Consider the following 21004-nt stretch of genomic DNA (forward strand, 5'->3'; position numbering starts at 1 on the left):
ACGGGTCTGAATCAGGCCCTGTGAGTCTGTCTCATTTACTCTGCAGCTTTTTGCCTTTGCTTGAATCCAGTCTTTACATCTCCAGCCCGTGATCTGTGCAGCTCCAGCCAGATGGGTCTCTGTAAGCTGTTCCTCTTATTGCTGCACGTGAATCTGATTCATTCACTATGCAGCCTATGGTTATTGCATACCCTCCAACATTTCTCATACAGAATCCGGTACAGGGGCGTGACAAAGGATAAAGGGGGCGTGACAAAGGATAAAGGGGGCATGTCCACGGGTAGTGTACCTGGGGTCCGAAGGTACAGCGGCGCTGGAGTGATTATGGCAGCATCGGTACAGACTGCAATTGCATTGCAGAGAGCCATGGGGGGAGATGCAGAACCGCCTATCACTCAGCAGCGCTGCGGGAGTCCTGTGTCCCAGCAGCGCTGCTAAAAGAATCAGGAACTCGGTACAAACGGTACAGCCCGTTTGCCGGTACAGACCATTAAGAAAAGGTACTGTACCGGCTAAAACGGTAGAGTTGGAGGGTATGTTATTGTTTGTATCCAGTTTTGCATACCTTCTACTTTCTGTTTACCATCAGTTCCAGTCCAATTCAAGTATTACTCCCGTTTTTTCTGCATTGCCTGGTCTATGTTTTTGTTTCAATAAACAAATTATATTTCACTATGCTCCGGACTCCACAGCTGTCATTACAAGTATCCAGTTACATAACAATGCTATCCTCGTTTTAGTGTGTAGATTTGCAAATCTACACACTAAAACAAGGATAGCATTGTACATACATAGGGTCTCATTTAGACTCGTGAGAGCTGAGCGCTCGTAAGCGGGTCGATGTTTCCCAAATGCGATGTTTCCCAAATGCGCATCACTAGTGATGTCAGTGGGAGTGATTTTGGCTCTGATAGAGCCAAAATCACTCCAGGGCTTGCGGCAGCGAGACCCTACCGCAGGGTCTCGTCGCAAGCCCGATGGTCGCGATGGTCTTGACCATCGCGACCATCATCATGGACGCTCGCATAAGCTGTGGGTTGTAACCCACAGCTATGCGAGCGTCCAAGAGGCCGCCCGCAAAAAAAAAAAAAAAACACGCCCTGATTCAGAGCGGGCGCTCGTTCAGAGGGTCCAGCTCTGAATCAGGCCCATAGTTCATCAGTCAACTTCAAGTAAATTAACCCTGGTTTATTTGTCTGCAGCTGCCATTCAAAAAAAATGCAGTTACTGCATAATTATAACACTACTAAAATATACATTATTTTAACTAAAATGTGTTTTGGATAGCTCCTAAATGTTCTAATATGCCTTACATTTTTAACTATTAAAATGCTCTAGTTGGGAAGAATGCAAACAGGTACTGTAGCTTCCATTATAAATGTGGCTACTATGGCAATGCTTCATTGGGGTCTTTGCCTACAGAGGAAGTAGTATGCAAACACACACCAGTGCAAATAAGAAACAACTGTTCTCTGTGCAGAATGTCACATATCCAGATTTAGTTTTTTACATTTTAAAGGTATAAATAAGAATACAACGAGTACTTTTTCCTTTCAATTACTTGGTCCACATATGATTATTCATAATAGCTATAGGGGACGATTCAATTAGCCACAAGTAGAGTCACACAGTCTAGTCTAATGCTGGGTACACACTGGCCGATACATCGGCCGTTCAATTGAATGGCCGATATATCGTGGTTGCGTCTCCCAGTGTGTACATACGATATGTCTAAATTATGTAGTTCACAGACATATCGTGTCGGTGGTGCAGCACAGCCAATGGCAGATATATTTGCTCCTCATGCTGTGTGTACAGTACAGGCGGTCAGATGATGGTGGTTCAGTGGGCCTGATTCAGAGCCGCTTGTAAGCGGCCGCTCGTTCGCTCCAAGCGATGTTCGCACAACTGCGCATGCGTACGGGTTGTAATACGCATGCGCGAACCAGTCATTGCAGTCGGAATTTGTGTGCTCGCAAAATAGCGAATGCCTGCTAATTTGAGTGACAGAATGAAGCATTTGTGGGTGGTAACAGGGGAAGGTGCTTGAAAACGGGGAGTGGAGATCCGAACGCAGGCGTGCCAAAAGGTCAAAACGGGCGTTTTAAGGGTGTGCATAATTAACAAAGCAGCGTCATCGACCACGTCACTGGGTTGTTTCTTAGCCTAAACTGCTCGCATGATTGCAGTAGGAAAATCCAACCACAAGCACTGCGAGCAGTTCAGATGCCTTTCGATGTACTCGATTAATCAAATAAATAGCGGAGATGACGTAGGATGCGAGTGGCCAGGGGGCGTCTTTACAAAATAGCGAGCGCATATTTCGTTCACTCGCTCAGACATAGAGGCGTCAACAGACCGCAAAGAGCGAACGCTCAATTTAAATAGCCGGCCCCTTTTTCTGAACGACCGTTCGCAAATAGCGTCCGGCTCTGAATCAGGCCCAGTGTGTATAAACAACCATCATCTGCAGATATATCTTTTAGTTATGCACCCACCTTACCAGAGCTATTCAATTACAGACCCACAATCAACCCGGAAACAGCTTGAGGTAGCAGTTAACGCTCATCTATGCTCAGACCCTTGGAATAAGCATAAACGGCTGCAGAAGGGCTGCTTGCGGATAGATAGCAGGTCTGTAACTGAAAATCTCTGGGCACTTTACCCAAGAAAACAGACTGCAACGAAATCCACGGCCAACTGAATCTGTCCCCTAGTATATAAGTAAATCAAAATATAGCTCTAGACTAGTTTCTGTCACTTTGAGGTATGAACTATCAACATTAATCAGCCATCATTTGTAGACTGCTGGATATTAGGAATCATTCAAATGGGAACACAAGTACTACCAGAAAATTTCTATTTGCACAAGTGTTAGTACAGTTTCTTCATAAATACTTACATCTACTTCATTGATTTTGGTAAAATGATCTGTTATCCTGTGATGCCAAAATGTCTCCACTTTTCTTCTAGTTTCCAATCCATATACTCTTTCCCACTGTCCTGTCTCACTGTAAATAGTCCGAGTAATTCCATAATTTATAACCTGAAGCCAAGTCTTTTGCAATGCCAGTTCATTCAGCCTTCCTCTCAGACAGGAACTGCAGAATCCGAGCCCCACTGAAGGACCCATTCTTCAGATAGAGAAGACCCTGAATGCAAAAAATGCTAGATCAGTTTAAAAATATTTAAAGCAAACCTAGGAGAAAATCTAAGGCTTAAGGGGGCATCCACTAGACGATTTTATCCCTGTCCAACCTCTAAACGATTTTCCCTTGATTTTTTCCCTTGAAATTTTATCTTTCAGTCTGAACGATTTGCAAACTATCTTTAATAGATCAAGTGAAATTGACCTGCATGTTCAGTCGACTGATGAGACGATCAAACGACCAGCGGGAGCGCGCATCGTTGATTGTTAACGACCAAACGCTGCAGGATTTTTTAAACAATTTTTAAATCGATTGAACGACGTCGTTATCGTTCAGTCGCCTGCTAAAATCGTGTAGTGGATGCCCCCCTTTAGTGAGACATTAATGACTTTGATTATAGTAGATATGACAAAAAGCCTAAACTTAAATTCAAACTGAAATTGTCCCCTGCTATGTTAATACACATATGTATTTACGCATTGCTGTCCTGCCCATGTTCATTTTTTGGGGCAATCCATTGGAAAAATTCCCCTGCCATCAGTCAGTGTGTGATGCGGCCGAAAGTCGCACTGATGTTTCATATAGAAACATCAGTGTAGCGTGACTTATTGGCCACATCACAGAACCGGATGGTTTGGACTGCCTACATCCACTCCCTGTGTTTCAGCTGCCGCATGTTTGTTGTGTGTTACCAGGAAGTAGGGTAGTATCTGGGCTTTGCACTGTATTGTACATCTGGTCTGCTCTTAAAAAATATACTTTTGTGTCCAAACAGCAAGTGTGCAGTATCTGGGTCGCTCTTAATGTCACCAGCCCAGGAAAGTTCAGCATAGTGCTGGTTATTGAAGAACTGGGGAGGTAATAGCATTCCTGCTAGGCTGTTTTAGCGGGGCGCCTCGCCCTGCTGGATTTCAAAAGGACAGAATGCGCCCTGACCTTATGGCAGCACCCTACCGGTGCCCCCCTAAAACAACATGCCAGGTGCTGAGCCCACCTGCAGGCTGCAGAGTACCGCGTGGAGGCGGACTCGTTCCTTTTTCGGCCACGCGAAAGTGCCCTTTCGATGGTCCAGCACCGAACTTAGACTGAACACTTATGGTGCATACACACTGGGCGATTAAAGTGGACGACTGAACGATAACGATATCGTTATCGTTCAGTCGTCCACTTTATCGTCCATGTTTAACACAAAAAAGATGAACGATGACGACGACGCGCGTTCCCGCGGGTCGTTCGTCATCCTCGTTCATCGGGCTGACATGCAGGCCAACCTGACGACCTCGTCAGGTTGCTGCATGTCAGGGAATGGGTGAGAGAGCCCGGCGCTGAACGATATCGCTAATGATATCGTTCAGCGGCTGTGCTCAATGTCATGAACGACATTGAGCACAGCCTGCCGGGGACACACTAGACGATATCGCTCAGGGAGCATATCGTCTAGTGTGTATGCACCTTAAGGGAACCCAAGCCATACTCCCTTTTTTTTTTTACACGGTCAGCCTAGGCTTTAAAGCCTAGGGCTGGTTATCAATCTGCAGGGGATTCCCACATTATTTTCTTTTAATTTTTCTTTTTTCTTTCCATTTTTAACATAAAACAAGTATTTACAGATCAGAATTGTACAGGTTTTTAAACCATGGCGGGTTTGCTTTGGGATTAGATTTCAAACACCGAAGGGGATCAACGGTAGGTTCCGTTTAGCTCAAACCTACCTATAGTAAATGCTGTATTTTAGCTATAGAACCTGATGTAAATATGGGTCTTGCCAATAAGGCAAGATATGGGCTAAATTTACTGTCAGCCTGTGTTAAAAAGAACAAAATTGAATAATGGGTCGTACAACTAGCACTGATACCAGTCTAGGGGAGCCCAGAGAAAAGTTTGGACCCCCCCACAACTAGAAATATCCAGCCCAAAGTAGCACTGAGCCCCTCCTGATATCTGTGGGTACATCTGAATAATAGAAATTATAGTGCTCCCATAGATATTCTAGTTAAAAAAATGTTTCATAATTGTAATCTTTTTTCTTCTATTAACTAATAGTAACCCATACAGTTACAGACATGCTTATCCACTTAAGTGTTCATCAAAACTGCAGATTATGGGTTATATTTACTAAAGTGCAGGTTTTTAGAAGTGGAGTTGTTGCCCATAGCAATCAAGATAAATGATAAGTAGAATCTGGTTGCTATGGGCAACAACTCCAATTCTAAAAACCCACACTTTTGTAAATATACCCCCATGTTTCCCATTCATCCTTAGAATTGCAGCATGATCGGTAAGTAAAAATATAGTCCCTGCTCTTCTCAATTAAGGATAATTGGAGGGAGCACCTAGCAGTAGCCTAGTGCCCTGATGTATTTATATTCTTATACCAAGTCTCACACTACGGCGATGTCAGACGTAGTTGTGATCTATTTTTTTTACTGCATATGCATCTAAGTCGCACCGCACATCCCTATTGTGTTTGTATAGAATAGCAGTTGCGATATCATAAACAAGAACACAGAAATATATAGGAAATATGTGGGATATTCCTGGACAGTGACTGGGAGGTGGCTATTCAGACGCACAGAGATGGTCCGTATTATTAGGAGTGTCGCTGAAGTGTTTGCGTACACAGACACTTAATCACTCACATTCTCTGATGGACAATATGCACCTACCATAGAATTGGTGCAAGTTTCGATGTTGGTGTCTAAAGATGCACCAAGCGGAATTACACTTTTCTTCAGAGACCTTATCTTAACCAATGTGGAAAGTTTACTGTCTCAAGAACATACTAAAGTGTTAGGACTTTGTCAAAGATGACTTTGGTGCCAAATCAATAAAACAAATCCACCTCTTTTATGGACTTTACAGGTAGTACTTCCTGAACTAAAAAATGTGTCAGACTTCACAATCCTATCTGTAAAAATATACGAGTTGGGTATTGGTTCCCAGCAGTTAGAATCCTGACAGCGGCATCCCGACACCCGTAGGTAAGTATACTACTGCTAACCCCCCCTCCTCGATACCTAAACCTAACCTCCCGTCCTAGTGCCTAAACCTAACCTCCACCCTAGTGCCTCCCCGCACCCTAACCCCCCCCCCCCTAGTGCCCAAACCTAACCTCCCCTTTCCCGCACCCCAAACCTAACTCCAATACTTACCTTAGGGATGCCGGCGGTCGGGATACTGGAGCCAGGATCCCAACACTGGTATTTAGATTGTCGGCTTCCCACACGCCAGGGTGCTGACTACATCCCTAAATATACCTATCCTGACTGAACCCAATAAATAATTATAACGCATACAATCCATACCAGTCTCCTGCTTAGAAAAAAAACATGTTTTAATGATGTCTTGAGTAAGAGATAAAGTGTGTCTTTTAAATGTCGACATAAAAAAAAATATACTTTTTATTTAAGCAGCAGGCTCGCATGCAGTATAGATGTTATTATATGGAATTATTTATTATGCCTACAGCTATCTTACAATATAGTGGTTGGTGTGCAGGATTTGAAACTCAAGCCGCGTATCCACTAGCAGATACCGGCATGACAGTACGATTACGTCATCATAATCGTACCGTTGTTCCCCTGCAGTGCCTATACTGAACGATTAATCGTTCAGTGTAGGCACATCAATCATCTCTGAACATGGGCAATCTGTCGTTATCGGCAGATTGACCAGCATGCTCAGGTGATGATTGATATCGGAAATGACCAGCGGGAGTGCGCATCGCTGGTAGTTTCCGACATAATTGTGCCCGATTTCGATCTTATAATCGTGCAATGGATACGCGGCTTTAGAATTCAATATATAATTGCTAAATAGATACATATGAAGTGGGGATCATCCTCCACATATAGCTTAAGACTACGAAAGACACGTCCCACTCATCCTCTACACCAATCAGGGAACTAAAAAAAAAAAAGTAAAAAAACAAAACACACCAGTATGTGGACTTCGGAAACCCTGCCACCGTAATGCCAACAAGTGTGAAATGTCTACATGATGATTAATCATCATGTTGATAGTTGTGCTGATGGCACATATCAAATGCTTTCCTCACATGTCAATAGACCGGTGCTGGTGTTCCGTGGTCGACCTAGGTCTTGTCAACATTATGAATACACCACATACAGATCTCAACATATGTGCATTTTAATATCAAATGTTAGTGATATATAAAAAGCAAAAACAAAACAATGTGCATGAAAAAAAATAACAGACTAGCAAACTTTACAATGAAAATGTAGAGACTAATCAGGTGAATAAAGTGAGATATAAAAGGCAGTCTAAAAAGAAATTTAATACATATAGAACAAGATATGATTAGAAAATTACCACATTAGGTTTTCAGAACGCTAAAAAGAATAAGTTAATCATCAAACCCAGTTACTCTCTCCAATTACTCTCTCCTGCACAATTATGAGCTGGAAGCCATTTTTGTGTAGACCTAGATTTCATTTTAAGTATAAATTGTATACACAGAAATGGCGCAGTATGGGAGACAAAACCTGGTTTCAAAAGACAGATCTGCAACTTCTGTGTCCCCAGTTGCTATGGTGGAAAAAAAATACAATCGCCAGTGTCAGGCTTTTCGTATTTCCACAACTGCACTCAGTTTCTTCAGAGGGTGACGGAATGTCAAGGTCAAATGTACGGGAACTAAACACCGTCCGCAGGTCAGCACAGCACGGTCTTCATTGCTGCTGTATTTGCAGCCACCTATAGTACGTACCGCCGTAATGTAATTATCGCAGTAGTGTGTCTGTCACCCAAGCCGGCGTGAGACCCGTGTAGCTGAACTCACAAAGCACAATACCGGCGTCCTATAGCGCAGTCCCTCGTACTGTATATGTCACGTGGTTACGGCGTGCCCCATTCACTGAGGAGATAGGACCCCTTCCGTAAATGTACCCCACTGACGTCACCACGAGTCAGCAGAACATGTGATCACACCACGTGACTGTAGCTGCTTGTAGCGTCACGTGCTGTAGTTTGTTGCGGGCTTAGGTACAGATAGCCTGGTTCCGTGGTGTACTTCTCACGGGCGGCTGGTGTCGGGTATGTGTTCCCGTGCTTGACATTCAACCACCTTACACCACCGTAGATTAAGGTTAGAAACTGCGCCATGTGTGGGAGACCCTGGGGGCAATTGGGCATACCAGGGGACCATATGTGGGAAGTAGCGGGGAGGGCAGGTTAGGGAGACGCTGGGGGGGGCAATTGGGCACACCACATGTGTGGGAAGCAGGGGGTAGGGAAGGTCAGGGAGATTCTGGGGGGGGGCAAGTGGGCACACAGGGGAGCATGTGTGGGGCAGGGAGATGCTTGGGGGGCAATTGGGCACACCAGGGGAGCATGTGTGGGAAGCAATGGGGCAGGGCAGGGAGACGCTGGGGGGGGGGAGCAATTTGGCATACCAGGGGAGCATCTGTGGGAAGCAGGGGGGAGATGCTGGGGGGGGGGCAATTGGGCACATAGGGGGGAGCATGTGTGGGAAGCAGGAGGGGGGCAGGTCAGGGAGACCCTGGGGGCAATTGGGCACACCAGGGGAGCATGTGTGGGAAGCAGGGGGGAGGGCAGATGAGGGAGATGCTGGGAGGGCAATTGTGCACACCAGGGGAGCATGTATGGGAAGCGGGGGGGAGGGCAGATCAGGGAGATGCTGGGAGGGCAATTGTGCACACCAGGGGAGCATGTGTGAGAAGCAGGGGGGAGCGCAGATCAGGGAGATGCTGGGAGGGCAATTGTGCACACCAGGGGAGCATGTGTGGGAAGCAGGGGGGAGGGCAGGTCAGAGAGACGCTGGGGGGGGGGCAATTGGGCACACCAAGGCAGCATGTGTGGGAAGCAGTGGGGGGGGTCAATTGAGCGCACCAGGGGAGCATGTGTGGGAAGCAAGGGGGAGGGCAGATCAGGGAGATGCTGGGAGGGCAATTGGGCACACCAGGAGAGCATGTGTGGGAAGCAGGGGGAGGCAGGTCAGGGAGATGCTGGGGGGGGGCAGTTGGGCACACCAGGGGAGCATGTGGGATGCAGGTCAGGGAGATGCTGGGGGAGCATGTGTGAGAAGCAGGCTGCAGGGGGGGCAGATCAGGGAGACGCTGGGAGCAGTTGGGTACACCAGGGGAGCATGTGTGGGATGCAGGAGGGGGGGGCAGGTAAGGGAGACCCTGGAGGCAATTGGGTTCCCCCGGAATTGGAAAAAAGAAAAACGTAAATCCCGATCCACACAACAGGTAACAACCAGGATTGTTGTTGCCTCACAACTGAAGCGCTCAGACGCGGCTTCTTCCTTTGAAGGGCCATGTCTGAGCGTTCATTGGCTGAGAGAGGTCATCCCCCCCGCCTCTCTCAGCCAAAGAACGGCTCCGACCATTGACTACAATGGTGGAAACCGCTCATTGGCTGAGAGGCGGAGGGCTCGTCTCTCAGAGAGAGAACGCTTAACGGTGGGATTTCCATGGTGAAATCCCGCCGCTAAGCTCTCATTCGGGAAGTACCGTTCTATAGAATAGTACTTCAGTTTATTGGACCGTGCTGATTGTTTTTGTTTTTGCTAAGTCCATGGGATGCCTACTTTGGACCGAAGGGGACAGAGCCTCGTATAGGAGACGGTGAGTATGTTTTTTTTTTCACAGGTACTGTCTGGATAATCTACTGTAGTGTTCACTCTAGAGCCGGCAGGGCGCTGGTCCTAGAGGATGGGCATCAAAAGGGGGCGTGTCTTTGATGCATCCCTTTTCGTCACTCTTGGGGGTGTGCCCTGCACTTATGGACATGCCGGGTAGCCCCCAAGCGCTGCTGTCACAGTGAATGGATGCCCGGCGCATGCCGACATCCATTCACCCGTGGTGACCGCTGCTCTGCAGTTTTCACCACCCGCGGGACACTGCAACCTGCGGGTGGAGACAACCCGCAGGCTGTCTCAGCGGGGCCCCGCGCTGGAGGGCAGGGTACTTTCTGCCCGGGCGCGGCGCACCGCTGAAACAGCCTAGCGGGAATGCTATACTGGACAAGTGGACTGATGCTACAGGGATACATAAGTGAGTATGTGTACATGTGAGTGTATGTTTAATAAACTTATACTGTGTACGGCGTGTGTGCCCTGTGTTTATTTAACATTTCTTTATAGGTGAACATGCGGGGGAGGCTTGCTGGGACCTGCAGTCCTACTTGTAAAGACAATGTTTGCTATTCTTTATTTACACTACACAATCAACCCAGTACCCACCGCCCAGGGGTGCTGGGGATAGCCCCGGGATATCAGCCTGTGGTGCCCTGGAGGGGGGGACCCCTTTAATTTGGGCTCCCCAGGGATCCTCAGTCTGGGCTGACTAGCGGTTAGGGTTAATGCTTTGGCTGGGGGCCCGGTGAAAGGGCTCCCTTGGCTGTGGCATTAGCCCCCCGCTAGAAAAATTCTGGTGCTGGTTCTTGAAAATACAGGGGACCCTACTCATTTTCTTCAGCTGTATTTCCAGGACCGGATCAGAGCCCAGTGCTGGTTGCGCAGAATACGGGGGACCCCTAAGTCATTTGTCCCCCGTATTTTGGTAGCCAGGGCTGGTTCTGACTAGCCCGATGCTGGTTGTGATTACATACGTGGAACCCTTACATCGTTTGTTTCCCGTATTTTGCCCAACCAGCACTGTGTCCCTAAAAGCCTGGGGCTGGTTGCTCTTTGGGGTAGGGGAACCGTTTTTTTTTGTTAGTTTTTTTACAGATGCACAGTCTGTTCTCACTGAACCATCCCTGTGCTTATTTTATTACAGACTGATCTCCGTGTGTGTGCATCAGTCTTTTTCTTTTTTAACAAATGAAGCCGCTCATACGATGGACGCACGATGCTTCATATCGTGAGATCGCATCACCACTCATCATGTAGGTGTATGGCCAGCATAAGATTGCAATCAGGCACATGAAAGTCCACTTTTGAGTTTTAGAAGTGGGCTTTCTCCTTTAACACCACAATGTATCGTGATTATATTACAGTCAGGGCCGGCGCAACCCGCTCAGCGGAGCCTGCACTGCAGGGAGGCGCCAGGTTGGAGAGGCACTCTCCCTGCAGCTACTGCTCAGTTGTTCCTGCTGCTGCTGCACCTATCGCAGTGTATGACAGGCAGCGGCAGCCTGCTACAGAGAAGTGCGGCCAAGCCTCAGATGCTCCTCACCCAGTCACCTGCAGATCGGGAGTCCTCTGTATGTAAGGGGCATTATAACTGTGTCACTATTTGTAAGGGGCATCATTACTGTGGGCATTATATAAGAGGCACTACTGCTGTGGACATTGTGTATAAGGGGCACCATTAGTGTAGTTGCTGTAAGGGGCACTACTACTGTGGGCAGTGTGTAAAGCGGCACTACTGTGGGTATTGTGTAAAAGGGGCACTACTAAAGTGGGCATTACTTTGGGCATTGTGTATAAGGGGCACATTTGTGTGTTAAGGTGTATGTGGTGTAATGTGAATCGGGCACTACGTGCGGTGTATTGTTCTAGTGTGTGGAGTAATTTGAATTGGGGGTACTACTGTGTAGCCATGTTCCTTTCTTGTGAAATCACAGCTTTTTTTTTGGTGCATGCTCAGCCTTTAAAAAGCTGGGTGCGAGGGTGCAAATTTATACCGACCCTGATTACAGTACAATAACTACAGAAACTTTGGCTTCCCGTAATTTTTTGTTACTTTCAAACTGCATATTATGACACCAGAAATTAATGCCTCATCTGTACAGTAAAAGGAATCTAAATTTCTTCTTCAGGGTCCATAGGCTCCACAAGTAGAGCTTGGGGGTGTAGGTGATGGATTGGAATCTGGGCAGTACGCAGTTAAACTTTTAACTCCCAGGAATCACTGGGTCCACTCTCCCTATACCCTGAGCCAGAGGCACCTCAGTTTCGCTTATCTTTTATTTTACCTTTTTTTTACGACTAGAGCGTGCAGCAGCAGACGGTCCATAGGACGTCTGCGCTGCCACTCCGTCACCCCTCCGGTGCTGTGACGCCAGTACTAATCTGGGGATCTCGGCGGGTGTTCCAGGGGTCAGCGCTAGCCAGGGTCCCCGGAGAGGACCCGACTATCGGGACAGGTAAGGCGGGTACCCGCATATTAAAGCAGTCGATACCTACTGTCTCAGGGGACAGACCAGAGGTGCTGGGGGTGGACGCAGGCTCCAGCCATCACGCTCCACTAGACCACCAGGGACATTTTTGGTGCGGGAAAGCAGCGTCCCGAGGGTTAATAACCTGACGGGACACAGCTTCCCTGTTTAAATGGCTCCTCAGCTCAGTGCGCACCTTTCCTCTCAGGTTTGGATTCTCTGAGCTGCTCTCCTCTGACCACGCCACCTCAGGTCTTCGGCGTCCATTTTCTTGCAGTGACAGTCATAGCTCTCACAGGACGTTGCAGGGTCAGGTCATACCTCTCCCTTAGGTCAGTGTATGTAGCACTATAGCCTACCAGACACTGAGTCTGCGTAGTTGATTGTAGTGCCAATTTGCACTTTTGTTTCTGCATTTGAATGTGACTTATTCTAGTGCTGTCTGGGCCTGATTCAGTGGTGCTCGCTCTGAATCAGGGCGGGCGCTGGTTATTTAGTTGCGGCCTCTTGGCCGCTCACCTAGCTGTGGGTTACCACCCACAGCTTATGCGAGGGGCCAGGGAGATGGTCGCGACCATCGGGCTTGCGACGAGACCCTTGTGGTAGGGTCTGACATCACTGGTGATGTCAGTGGGGCCGCCCACAAACGGCAGGCGTTCGCATGGGAACGCCTCCGTTTGTGAAACCACCCCCCGCCACGCCTACAAAATGGGGCAAGCTGTCGATCAACATCGACAGCCGCCCCTTTTGTAGTGAGCCACGGAGCGAGTGCTTTTTGCGCTCGCTCAGGGGCTCGCGCGTGCGCACTGGGCCACCATCGACCCGCTTGCGAGCGTGTCTGAATCAGGCCCTCTGTCTGTGTCTATCTTCCACTGTCAGCATATATCTATACCCTTTTCTAACTCGTGCCCTAATAGTACAAGGTGTTGTCAGGGTGTTTCTGGTACCTCACATCTATGGAATATATATTTGTGTGGCCTGTCACATACTGTTGTGTGTTGCACTGTGCCATACGTGAGCGTGTGTTCCTGCAGCTTACCCAAGCAGCAGTCAGGATCAGTATTTTGTCTTCGCACTAGTATCATATATATACTCAGTGGTTGCATTATACCCAGTGCCATATTGTGTGCTGTGTTGCTCTGCAGCTATGTCTGAGAGGAATATAATATGTGCACACTTCTGCACCTATTCTGTTATCTTGCAAGTCATGTGCTGCAGGTTCAAGTGAGGGGAGATAGTACAGGATGGATTGTGAGTGTGAAGTATTAGAATCCTCCACGCCCTTCAAATGTCTCAGCCCGTACAGGAACCCCCCTTGCGTTTCCTTTTCTCAGGTCCTGACATCTGTTGCGGTCCTCTTGGCGGTGCCAGCTGTTTTCCCTCCTATGGGGTTACCACAGAAGTCTGTTATTCCCTCACAGGGATTGCCACAACAGATTACACCTATGCATATACTTCATGTGCGTCCACCATGGGTAGATGCCAACTAAGCGTCCTATGCTGTCTTCACAGTTCACACAACTTTCTGAGTCTGAGGTGTCATCTGACGGCGGGGAAATTGTGGATGCCTCTGACCCTGACTCCCTTCCGCAGGAGGTGGAGACTTGGTCTAAGGTTAATATTCCTGCTTTGATACGAGCTGTCCGGTCTACCTTAGTAATAGAGGAAGACGAGCCAGCTCCTCTGTCCAAATATGCTGTGTTTAAACAGATAAAGTAAATTCCACAAGAGTCATCTTTATCGGATCAGCTGGTTGATCACATGACTGTAGCCTGCCAATTGCCTGGTAAGCAATACCAACCTCAAAGACACTTGGCTTTCTGTTATCCCTTTCCTGAGGAACATTGTACTAACCTCCTGCAGTGGATTCACATGTTGTGCACTTAATTAAGAGTGTTACATTACCAATGCCTTCCATTTCTTCCCTAAAATATCCTACGGATAGGAAGGTGGAAGTTGGTCTGAAATCTATATACTCTCTTTCGGGGGCTGTGGCCCGGCCGTCCATGGCTATCTCATGGGTTGCCAAGGCTGTGGAGCACTGGGCCGACACCCTTGAGGACTCCTTTCCCTCAGATGTTTCTAGGAATCAGGTGTCATTGGTTAGTAACATTCGAGATGCGGTCGCATATATTGTGGAGTCTGCTCTGGAAGTCAGTCTCCTGACTTACAGAATCTCGGCTGCTGCTGTGTTAGCTCGTCGTTCCCTGTGGCTGCGCTCTTGGAGGGCGGATGCTGATTCTAAAAGAGGCTTAGAAAGCTTACCTTACAATGGGGAAATCTTGTTCGGCCCTGACTTGGACAAGTTTGTTGACACATTGGCAGCAGCTAAATCTGTGTTTCTGCCCTCAGCATCTACTTCTACAAAGCCAAGTTCAGTCAGACAACACCACAACCGTGGCTTACATCAACCATAAAGGAGGTACTCAAAGTCAGCCGGCAATGACAGAGATGTCGCGCTTTCTGACATGGGCGGAAGGTCATCTCCCGGCCATATTGGCAGTGTTCATACCGGGTGTTCTCAATTGGAAAGCGGACTTGGACTTCCTCAGCTGTCACGACGTGCATCCCGGGGAATGGTCTCATCACCAAGAGGTATTTTAACTCCTAGTGGACAAGTGGGGCCTTTCAGAAGTGGATCTTATGGCCTCCCGACATGCCAGTGTACGGGTACAGAACAAGAGATGCCGAGACGATCTTGGTAGATGTTCTGTCAGTTCAATGGACCTTCCAGTTTGTGTACCTGTTCCCTCCAGTCTCACTAATTCTTCTACGAGTTCTTTGGAAATTCAAACTAAACGAAGGCAGTGTCCTGCTGGTTGCTCCAGCATGGCCCAGACATCATTGGTACTCGGATCTCTCCATCGACACTCTTCCTGTTGCCTCAATGTCCGGACCGGTTTTCTCAAGGTCCATGCCTTTACCCGGACCTGGGTCATCTGTCTTTGACGGCGTGGCTCTTGAGACACCCCCCTAAGGTCCAAAGGATTCTCCAGCTCTGTAGTTAACACTATGCTCAGAGCACGTAAGCCAGCCTCTGCCTGGCATACCTATTTTCAATGGTGTCATCCCAGAGGTTACGATCCCCTGGTGTTTTGGATTTCCAGAGTTTTGTCCTTCCTTCAAGCGGGATTGGATCTCTGTCTCCACCTAGCCTCACTGAAGGTGCATGTCTGCTCTGTTAGTATGGTTCAACGAAGGATAGTTCCACTACCAGATATCCGCACCTTCCTCCAGGGTGTCCTCCGAATTCAGCTTCCCTTTGTCCCCCCCACCAGTGGCTCCTTGGGACGTGGCTATAGTTCTTCAGGCCCTCCATTTGAACCCGTGGATTTGGTGGAACTCAAGTGGTTAACAGCTAAGACTTTCTTCTGGCTATGGCTTCCGCCAGAAGTGTCAGATTTAGGGGAGCGCTCCTGTCGCTCCGCATTATTGATATTTCACCAGGACAGGGCTGTGCTTTGGACTAGTCCTGGTTTCCTTTCTGAGGTAGTTTCTAGTTTCCACATTAATGAGGAAATTATAGTCCCGGCCTTTCAATCTCCAGACTTCTCGGCAGGTGAGGCCTCTTTGGATGTGGTCCGTGCCCTCAGGATTTATGTGGACTGTACCAGTTCCCTTCGGAAATCAGACTCCTTATTTTTGCTAAATGGATTTCACAAGAAGAGATGGCCAGTCAATAAACAAACATTGGCCAGATGGCTTCGTATGACTATCTCAGAGGCTTACACTCAGGAGGGCCTTCCTGTTCCAGCTTCTGTTACTGCTCATTCTACTCGGCCTGTGGGTAGCTCGCCGTGGCGCCTCGGCTATTCAGCTCTGTAAGGCGGCCACGTGGTCTTCTGTCCAGACCTTTGAGGTTCTACGCCTACGATACCTTCGCCTCTCAGGATGCTTCCTTTGGGTGCCGGATTCTCCTCTCAGCGCAGGAGCATCCCCACCCTTAAAAGGACTGCTTTGGGACATCCCCAAGGGATCCCTGTAAACCTATGGACCCTGAAGAAGAAAACTTTGAATTATGGTAAGAACTTAGCTTTAACTCTTTCTTCGAAGTCCACAGGGCACCCACCCTGAAGTTACTGGCTTCAGATGGGCTTTGTTCTGGTCACTGGTTTTACGTCTCCTCTGTGAGAGTGATTCTTGTGTGTACCAGACTTCCATCTCTCTTATCCTCTGTCCTTTGGGTTGTTATGAAATTAGGTTCTCTGGCTTGGGGGCAGGGTATAGGGAGAGTGGACTCGTGGGAGTTAAAAATTTCACTGCATAGTGCCCGGATTCCCATCCATCACCTACACCCTAAAGTCTCCCTGAGGACCCTATGAACTTCGAAGAAAGAGAGTTAACAAAGGTCAGTTCTTACCATAACTCTTGTTTTTTTTTTATTAGTGCATTATAATTAAGGGTTACAATAGCGCACTCACCTGTTATCTCAACTCTTAGAGCGTTGTTTGTCTAAATCGTAATGGTACATGTTAATATATGTTGATGAGTCACTAAGGAAAAAGAGCACAGGGCCACAGTAATATTCTTGTGTCTGTTTGTTAATGGTAGCATTGAAGTGTAAAACCCCTCTTACACCAGAGCTAAAACCCGGGTTATTGCAGGGTTAACCCGGGTAGCTTCTTGGTGTAAAAGGGGACAGGGTTGGATTCCTGGGTCGAGTGAAACACTGCAGTGTAAACAGCGCGATCTGGTTCACGATGACCAGGAGTGCACCGCATGCCTGCTGATTTGGCCGGCTTCAGTGGCACTTGGAGATGACGTCATCTCCAAGCGTCCTATTCAATGCCAGAAGAGCCGGGTCACTGCCGACCCGGCTTCCCGGGGAAATTCCGGGTCTGATCTGGATTGGAACTCTAGGCCTGATTCAGACCCGCTCGCAAGCGGGTCGATGATGGCCCAGTGCGCATGCGCGAGACCGGATAGCGACGGACAATCCGTCGCTCTGGGTCTCGTACAAAAGGGGGCGTGCTGTCGATGTTGAGTGACAGCACGCCCCCTTTGGTGGGCGGGCCGCGGGCTTGGCTGCCCAGACGGAGGCGTTCCCATGGGAGCTGGACCTGTGCTCCTTAGGGCTATCTATAACATAAAGGCATCAATCAAGGCATTGAGGATACAGACAGGCAGCTCACTGCCCCTGCCTGTCTACACCGATGGAACTGCCGGGGAGACCTCACCGCAGCTGCCTGCGGTGTGCGCTGAGGTCTCCGGCTACAGACCTCAGTCTCTGGGGAGTCCCTAGACACGCTGCATGAGGCGCACGTCGCGGGCTCCCCCAGCATAAAACCCGCCATCGGCAGCCACAAGGTTAGTGCGTCCCGACTCCCTGAGTAGCAGGTGAGCCAGGACTTCAGGCGGGTACACAGCAGCACCGCTAGCGTTGGGAATGGACGCCATAGCAGAGGGGGAGGAGCCTAAGGCAGACTTCTACTGCCTCCCAGCAGCCCCAGCGCTTCTACAAGGATGCTGGTGGCCATTTTAAATACATCTGTACGTGGAGACTGCACAACGGCTCTAAAAACACCAGTAACGCAGATTACATAAATAATAACATTATTTAGTGCTGCAAAGGGTACATAGCATATCTCCCTCTGTGCCCCCTTTTCCACTCTAGTCTCTGTATTATCTGTCCCTTCACCTACTGTGTGTGTGTGACAGAGTACTGCAGCATGTTTTCCAAAGGATCCAAAGCTGCACAAAAATCCAGCAAAAAAAGTTCACACAGGGACAGTTCCACACTTCCTTGCTTTGTTGACAAGTGTGTTTCTCAGATTCAGACTGCTGACACACCAACTCAACCTATATGGTCTGAACAAATGACATCTGTTATGTCAAAACTGCAGAGCTAGAAGCAGCTCGCAGAGACAGGGAGGTGATCAGACAGAAATCACCTGAACCAGATCGGGCTCGTTCTTTAGCCAGATCTGTGGAGGGACTTACTAAAGTTATGTCACAGGCCCCTCCTGCAGCTTCATCGTATAATGTCCCTAATAAGAGACTGATTCAGAATCCCTTACGCTGGGATGATTCAGATGAGGAAGAGGTGCAGGAGCCAGAAGAGGGCAAGGTTCAGGAAGATGTGGTTCAGATTCCTGATGATTCAGAACCTATATCTCAGGGCGTAGATTCATCAATCACTGCAGTACGCCAGGTCTTACATATAGAAGACTTAGAGGTGACTACTAAGCTGTCTAATTTTGGTAAAAGATTTAGACAGGCTGTCACTTTTCCAGCATCAGAGGAGTTGGATGATAATCTAACCTCAGCGCGGAAACACCCTAAGAAGTTTCAAATTTCAAAGAAACTTTTGTCTTATTATCCATTTCTGCCTGAAAGTAGGAAATTATGTGAAACTCCTCCAGCAGTGGACCCCTCAGTGTCCCGTCTTTCTAAAAAGACAGTACTCCTTGTGTCTGGGGCTGTATCAAAAGAATCCTCTGACAGGAAGCTGGAAAACACGTTAAAATCTATATATACAGTGGCAGGAGTATCACTGCATCCAGCGCTGGTTAACTGCTGGGTAAATTAGGCTGTAGAATCCTGGGCTACACAACTTTCAGAGGGTCTTAAGACCGGAACGCAGACTGAAGATCTCATTCAGCTGGCCGAACAGATTGCAGAATCAGCTTCTTTCCTTGGGGAAGCTTCTAAGGACATATGTGGTCTTTCTGCTAGATCTTCGTCTTTAGCTATATCAGCTAGGAGAGCTCTTTGGCTGCGTCAATGGCAAGCAGAGTCTAAGAGAGCAGTAAAGGCTCTTCCCTTTACGGGGGACGTCCTTTTCGGGACGGAGTTAGATAAGTGGATCTCACAAGCTACAGGTGGTAAATCCACTTACCTACCATCTGCTGCTCCTCCCCCTAGACAACCTACAGCAGGACCTTCCATTCGTGCCCCTGGAAGATTTAGAGGACGCTCCAGAGGAGCTCCGGCCTCCCGCAGCTCTAGAGGCCATGGAAGAGCTTTGACATCCTCTGCATCCGGGTCCCAGCACTACAAGGCTGCAGCAAAGCCATCCGCATGATGCTCTCCCTTCTCATTTGGGGATCCCAGGGTGGGAGCTTGTCTTCTGCACTTCAAAGAAGTGTGGATCAAGTCTTGCCAGGATGCCTGGGTCAGGGACATCATTACTCACGGTCTGAAGTTGGACTTCAGAATACAACCGCCTTCTTGTTTTATCACAACCGGTTTACCTCTGGCATCAGAAAAGCGAGTGGTAATTCTAAAAGCAATACAGAAGCTGTTATTGTCTCAGGTGGTAGTGAATGCTCCAACCCATCACAGAGGTCAGGGTTTTTATTCTAGCTTGTTTGTGGTACCCAAGCCGGACGGTTCAATGAGACGCATTCTCAACCTCAAGGATCTATCTTCGAGCCTTCAGGTTCAAGATGGAGTCTCTCCAGTCTGTTATAGCAGGACTCGAGAAGGACAAGTTTCTTGTGTCCCTAGACATAAAGGATGCCTATCTGCACATCCCCATCTGGTCTCATCAGGCATTTCTTCAATTTGCGGTCCTAGACCCTACCTTTCGTCGACACCAAGAGTGTTCACAAAAGTCATGGCCGCTATGATGGCCCTGCTGCGTCTGCAGGGGGTCGTCATTGTTCGATACTTGGTCAATCTCCTGATCAAGGCCCCGTCAGTAGCTTGCTTGTTACTGGACATTCAGTTAACTCAGAGACTTCTCTTACAACACGGGTGGATTCTAAATTTCCATAAATCCTCCCTGATTCCGACACAACGCCTGCTATTCCTGGGCATGCTATTGGACACGGTGGAACAAAAGGCATCACAGAGTGTACATCTCTGTATCCGCCTTCTAGGGAAGATGGTGACTTTTGAGGCGATTCAATATGCTAGATTTCACGCCCGCCGATTTCAGTTGGACCTTCTTTCCCAATGGTCAGGTTCCCACCTCTTTTTCCACCAGCGAGTCCTCTTGTCTCCCCAAACTCGAACACATCTCATTTGGTGGTTGAATCCCTCTCACCTGCTGGCAGGAAGATGGTTTGCAGTGTGGGATTGAATGCTCCTCACCACAGACACAAGTCTGAGAGGGTGGGCAGCAGTGACCCTGGGGAAACATTTTCAGGTGCACTGGACTCAGCAGGAGGCAGGACTGCCCATAAATGTTCTAGAATTAAGAGCAGTGTTTTATGCTCTCCAGCTGGCGCACCCTCTGTTGCAGGGTCTGGCAATCAGAGTACAGTCGGACAATGCCACAGCAGTGGCTTATATAAACAAACAGGGCGACACCAAAAGCAGGGCCGCCATGAGAGACGTAAGCAGAATTCTGCTTTGGGCAGAGGAATTCGCAGTGGCGATCTCTGCAATCTTCATCCCAGGAGTGGAAAATTGGGAGACCGACTACCTCAGTCGGCAGGACATTCATCCGGGGGAATTGTTGCTCAATCCTCAGGTATTTCACCAACTGACTCTAAGGTTGGGACGACCGCAGGCCGACCTCCATGGCGTCGAGGTTGAACCACCAATTACCAATTTACTGTTCCCGTGCCAGGGACACACAGGCAGCAGCAGTGGATGCCCTGACAACACCATGGATGTTTCACCTATATACCTATTCCCTCCTTTCCCGCTCATTCCTCAATTGCTTCAGAGAATCAAGCGCAAGAATGTCAAGGTGCTGCTAATCGCTCCAGATTGGCCCAGACGAGCGTGGTACTCGCATATGAGGAATCTGTTGGTAGACGAGCCATGGCCGCAGACGACCTTCTTCAGGGGCCGTTTATTTATCAAGACTTAAG

The 21004-nt window shown here is 48.4% G+C and overlaps 1 protein-coding gene and 1 long non-coding RNA gene across 6 annotated transcripts in view; one reads left to right on the forward strand and one right to left on the reverse strand.

Moving 5' to 3' along the window:
* The window catches only part of LARS2 (leucyl-tRNA synthetase 2, mitochondrial), a 268441-nt gene extending 260377 nt beyond the window's left edge, over positions 1-8064 (reverse strand). For 2 of the 4 annotated variants that reach the window (XM_088474262.1, XM_088474258.1), the window contains exons 1-2: positions 7879-8063; positions 2903-3152 (exon numbers count right to left, since the gene is read on the reverse strand). In XM_088474262.1, coding sequence (XP_088330388.1) covers positions 2903-3133 — 231 coding nt within the window. In that variant the 5' untranslated portion in view covers positions 3134-3152; positions 7879-8063. Of the gene's footprint in view, positions 1-2902; positions 3153-7878 lie in introns of all 4 variants that reach the window. The other 2 variants (XM_088474260.1, XM_088474261.1) reach the window with 2 other exon arrangements.
* Positions 7673-21004, forward strand: part of LOC148522221 (uncharacterized) — a 62973-nt gene continuing 49641 nt past the window's right edge. Inside the window, exon 1 of one of the 2 annotated variants that reach the window (XR_015878769.1) lies at positions 7673-7822. This is a non-coding gene — a long non-coding RNA (uncharacterized LOC148522221). Of the gene's footprint in view, positions 7823-8082; positions 8257-21004 lie in introns of those variants that run through there. The other variant, XR_015878768.1, reaches the window with a different exon arrangement.

Source organism: Taudactylus pleione, unplaced genomic scaffold, assembly GCF_031769625.1.
Source record: "Taudactylus pleione unplaced genomic scaffold, aTauple2 ptg000150l, whole genome shotgun sequence".
Classification (NCBI taxonomy): domain Eukaryota; kingdom Metazoa; phylum Chordata; class Amphibia; order Anura; family Myobatrachidae; genus Taudactylus; species Taudactylus pleione.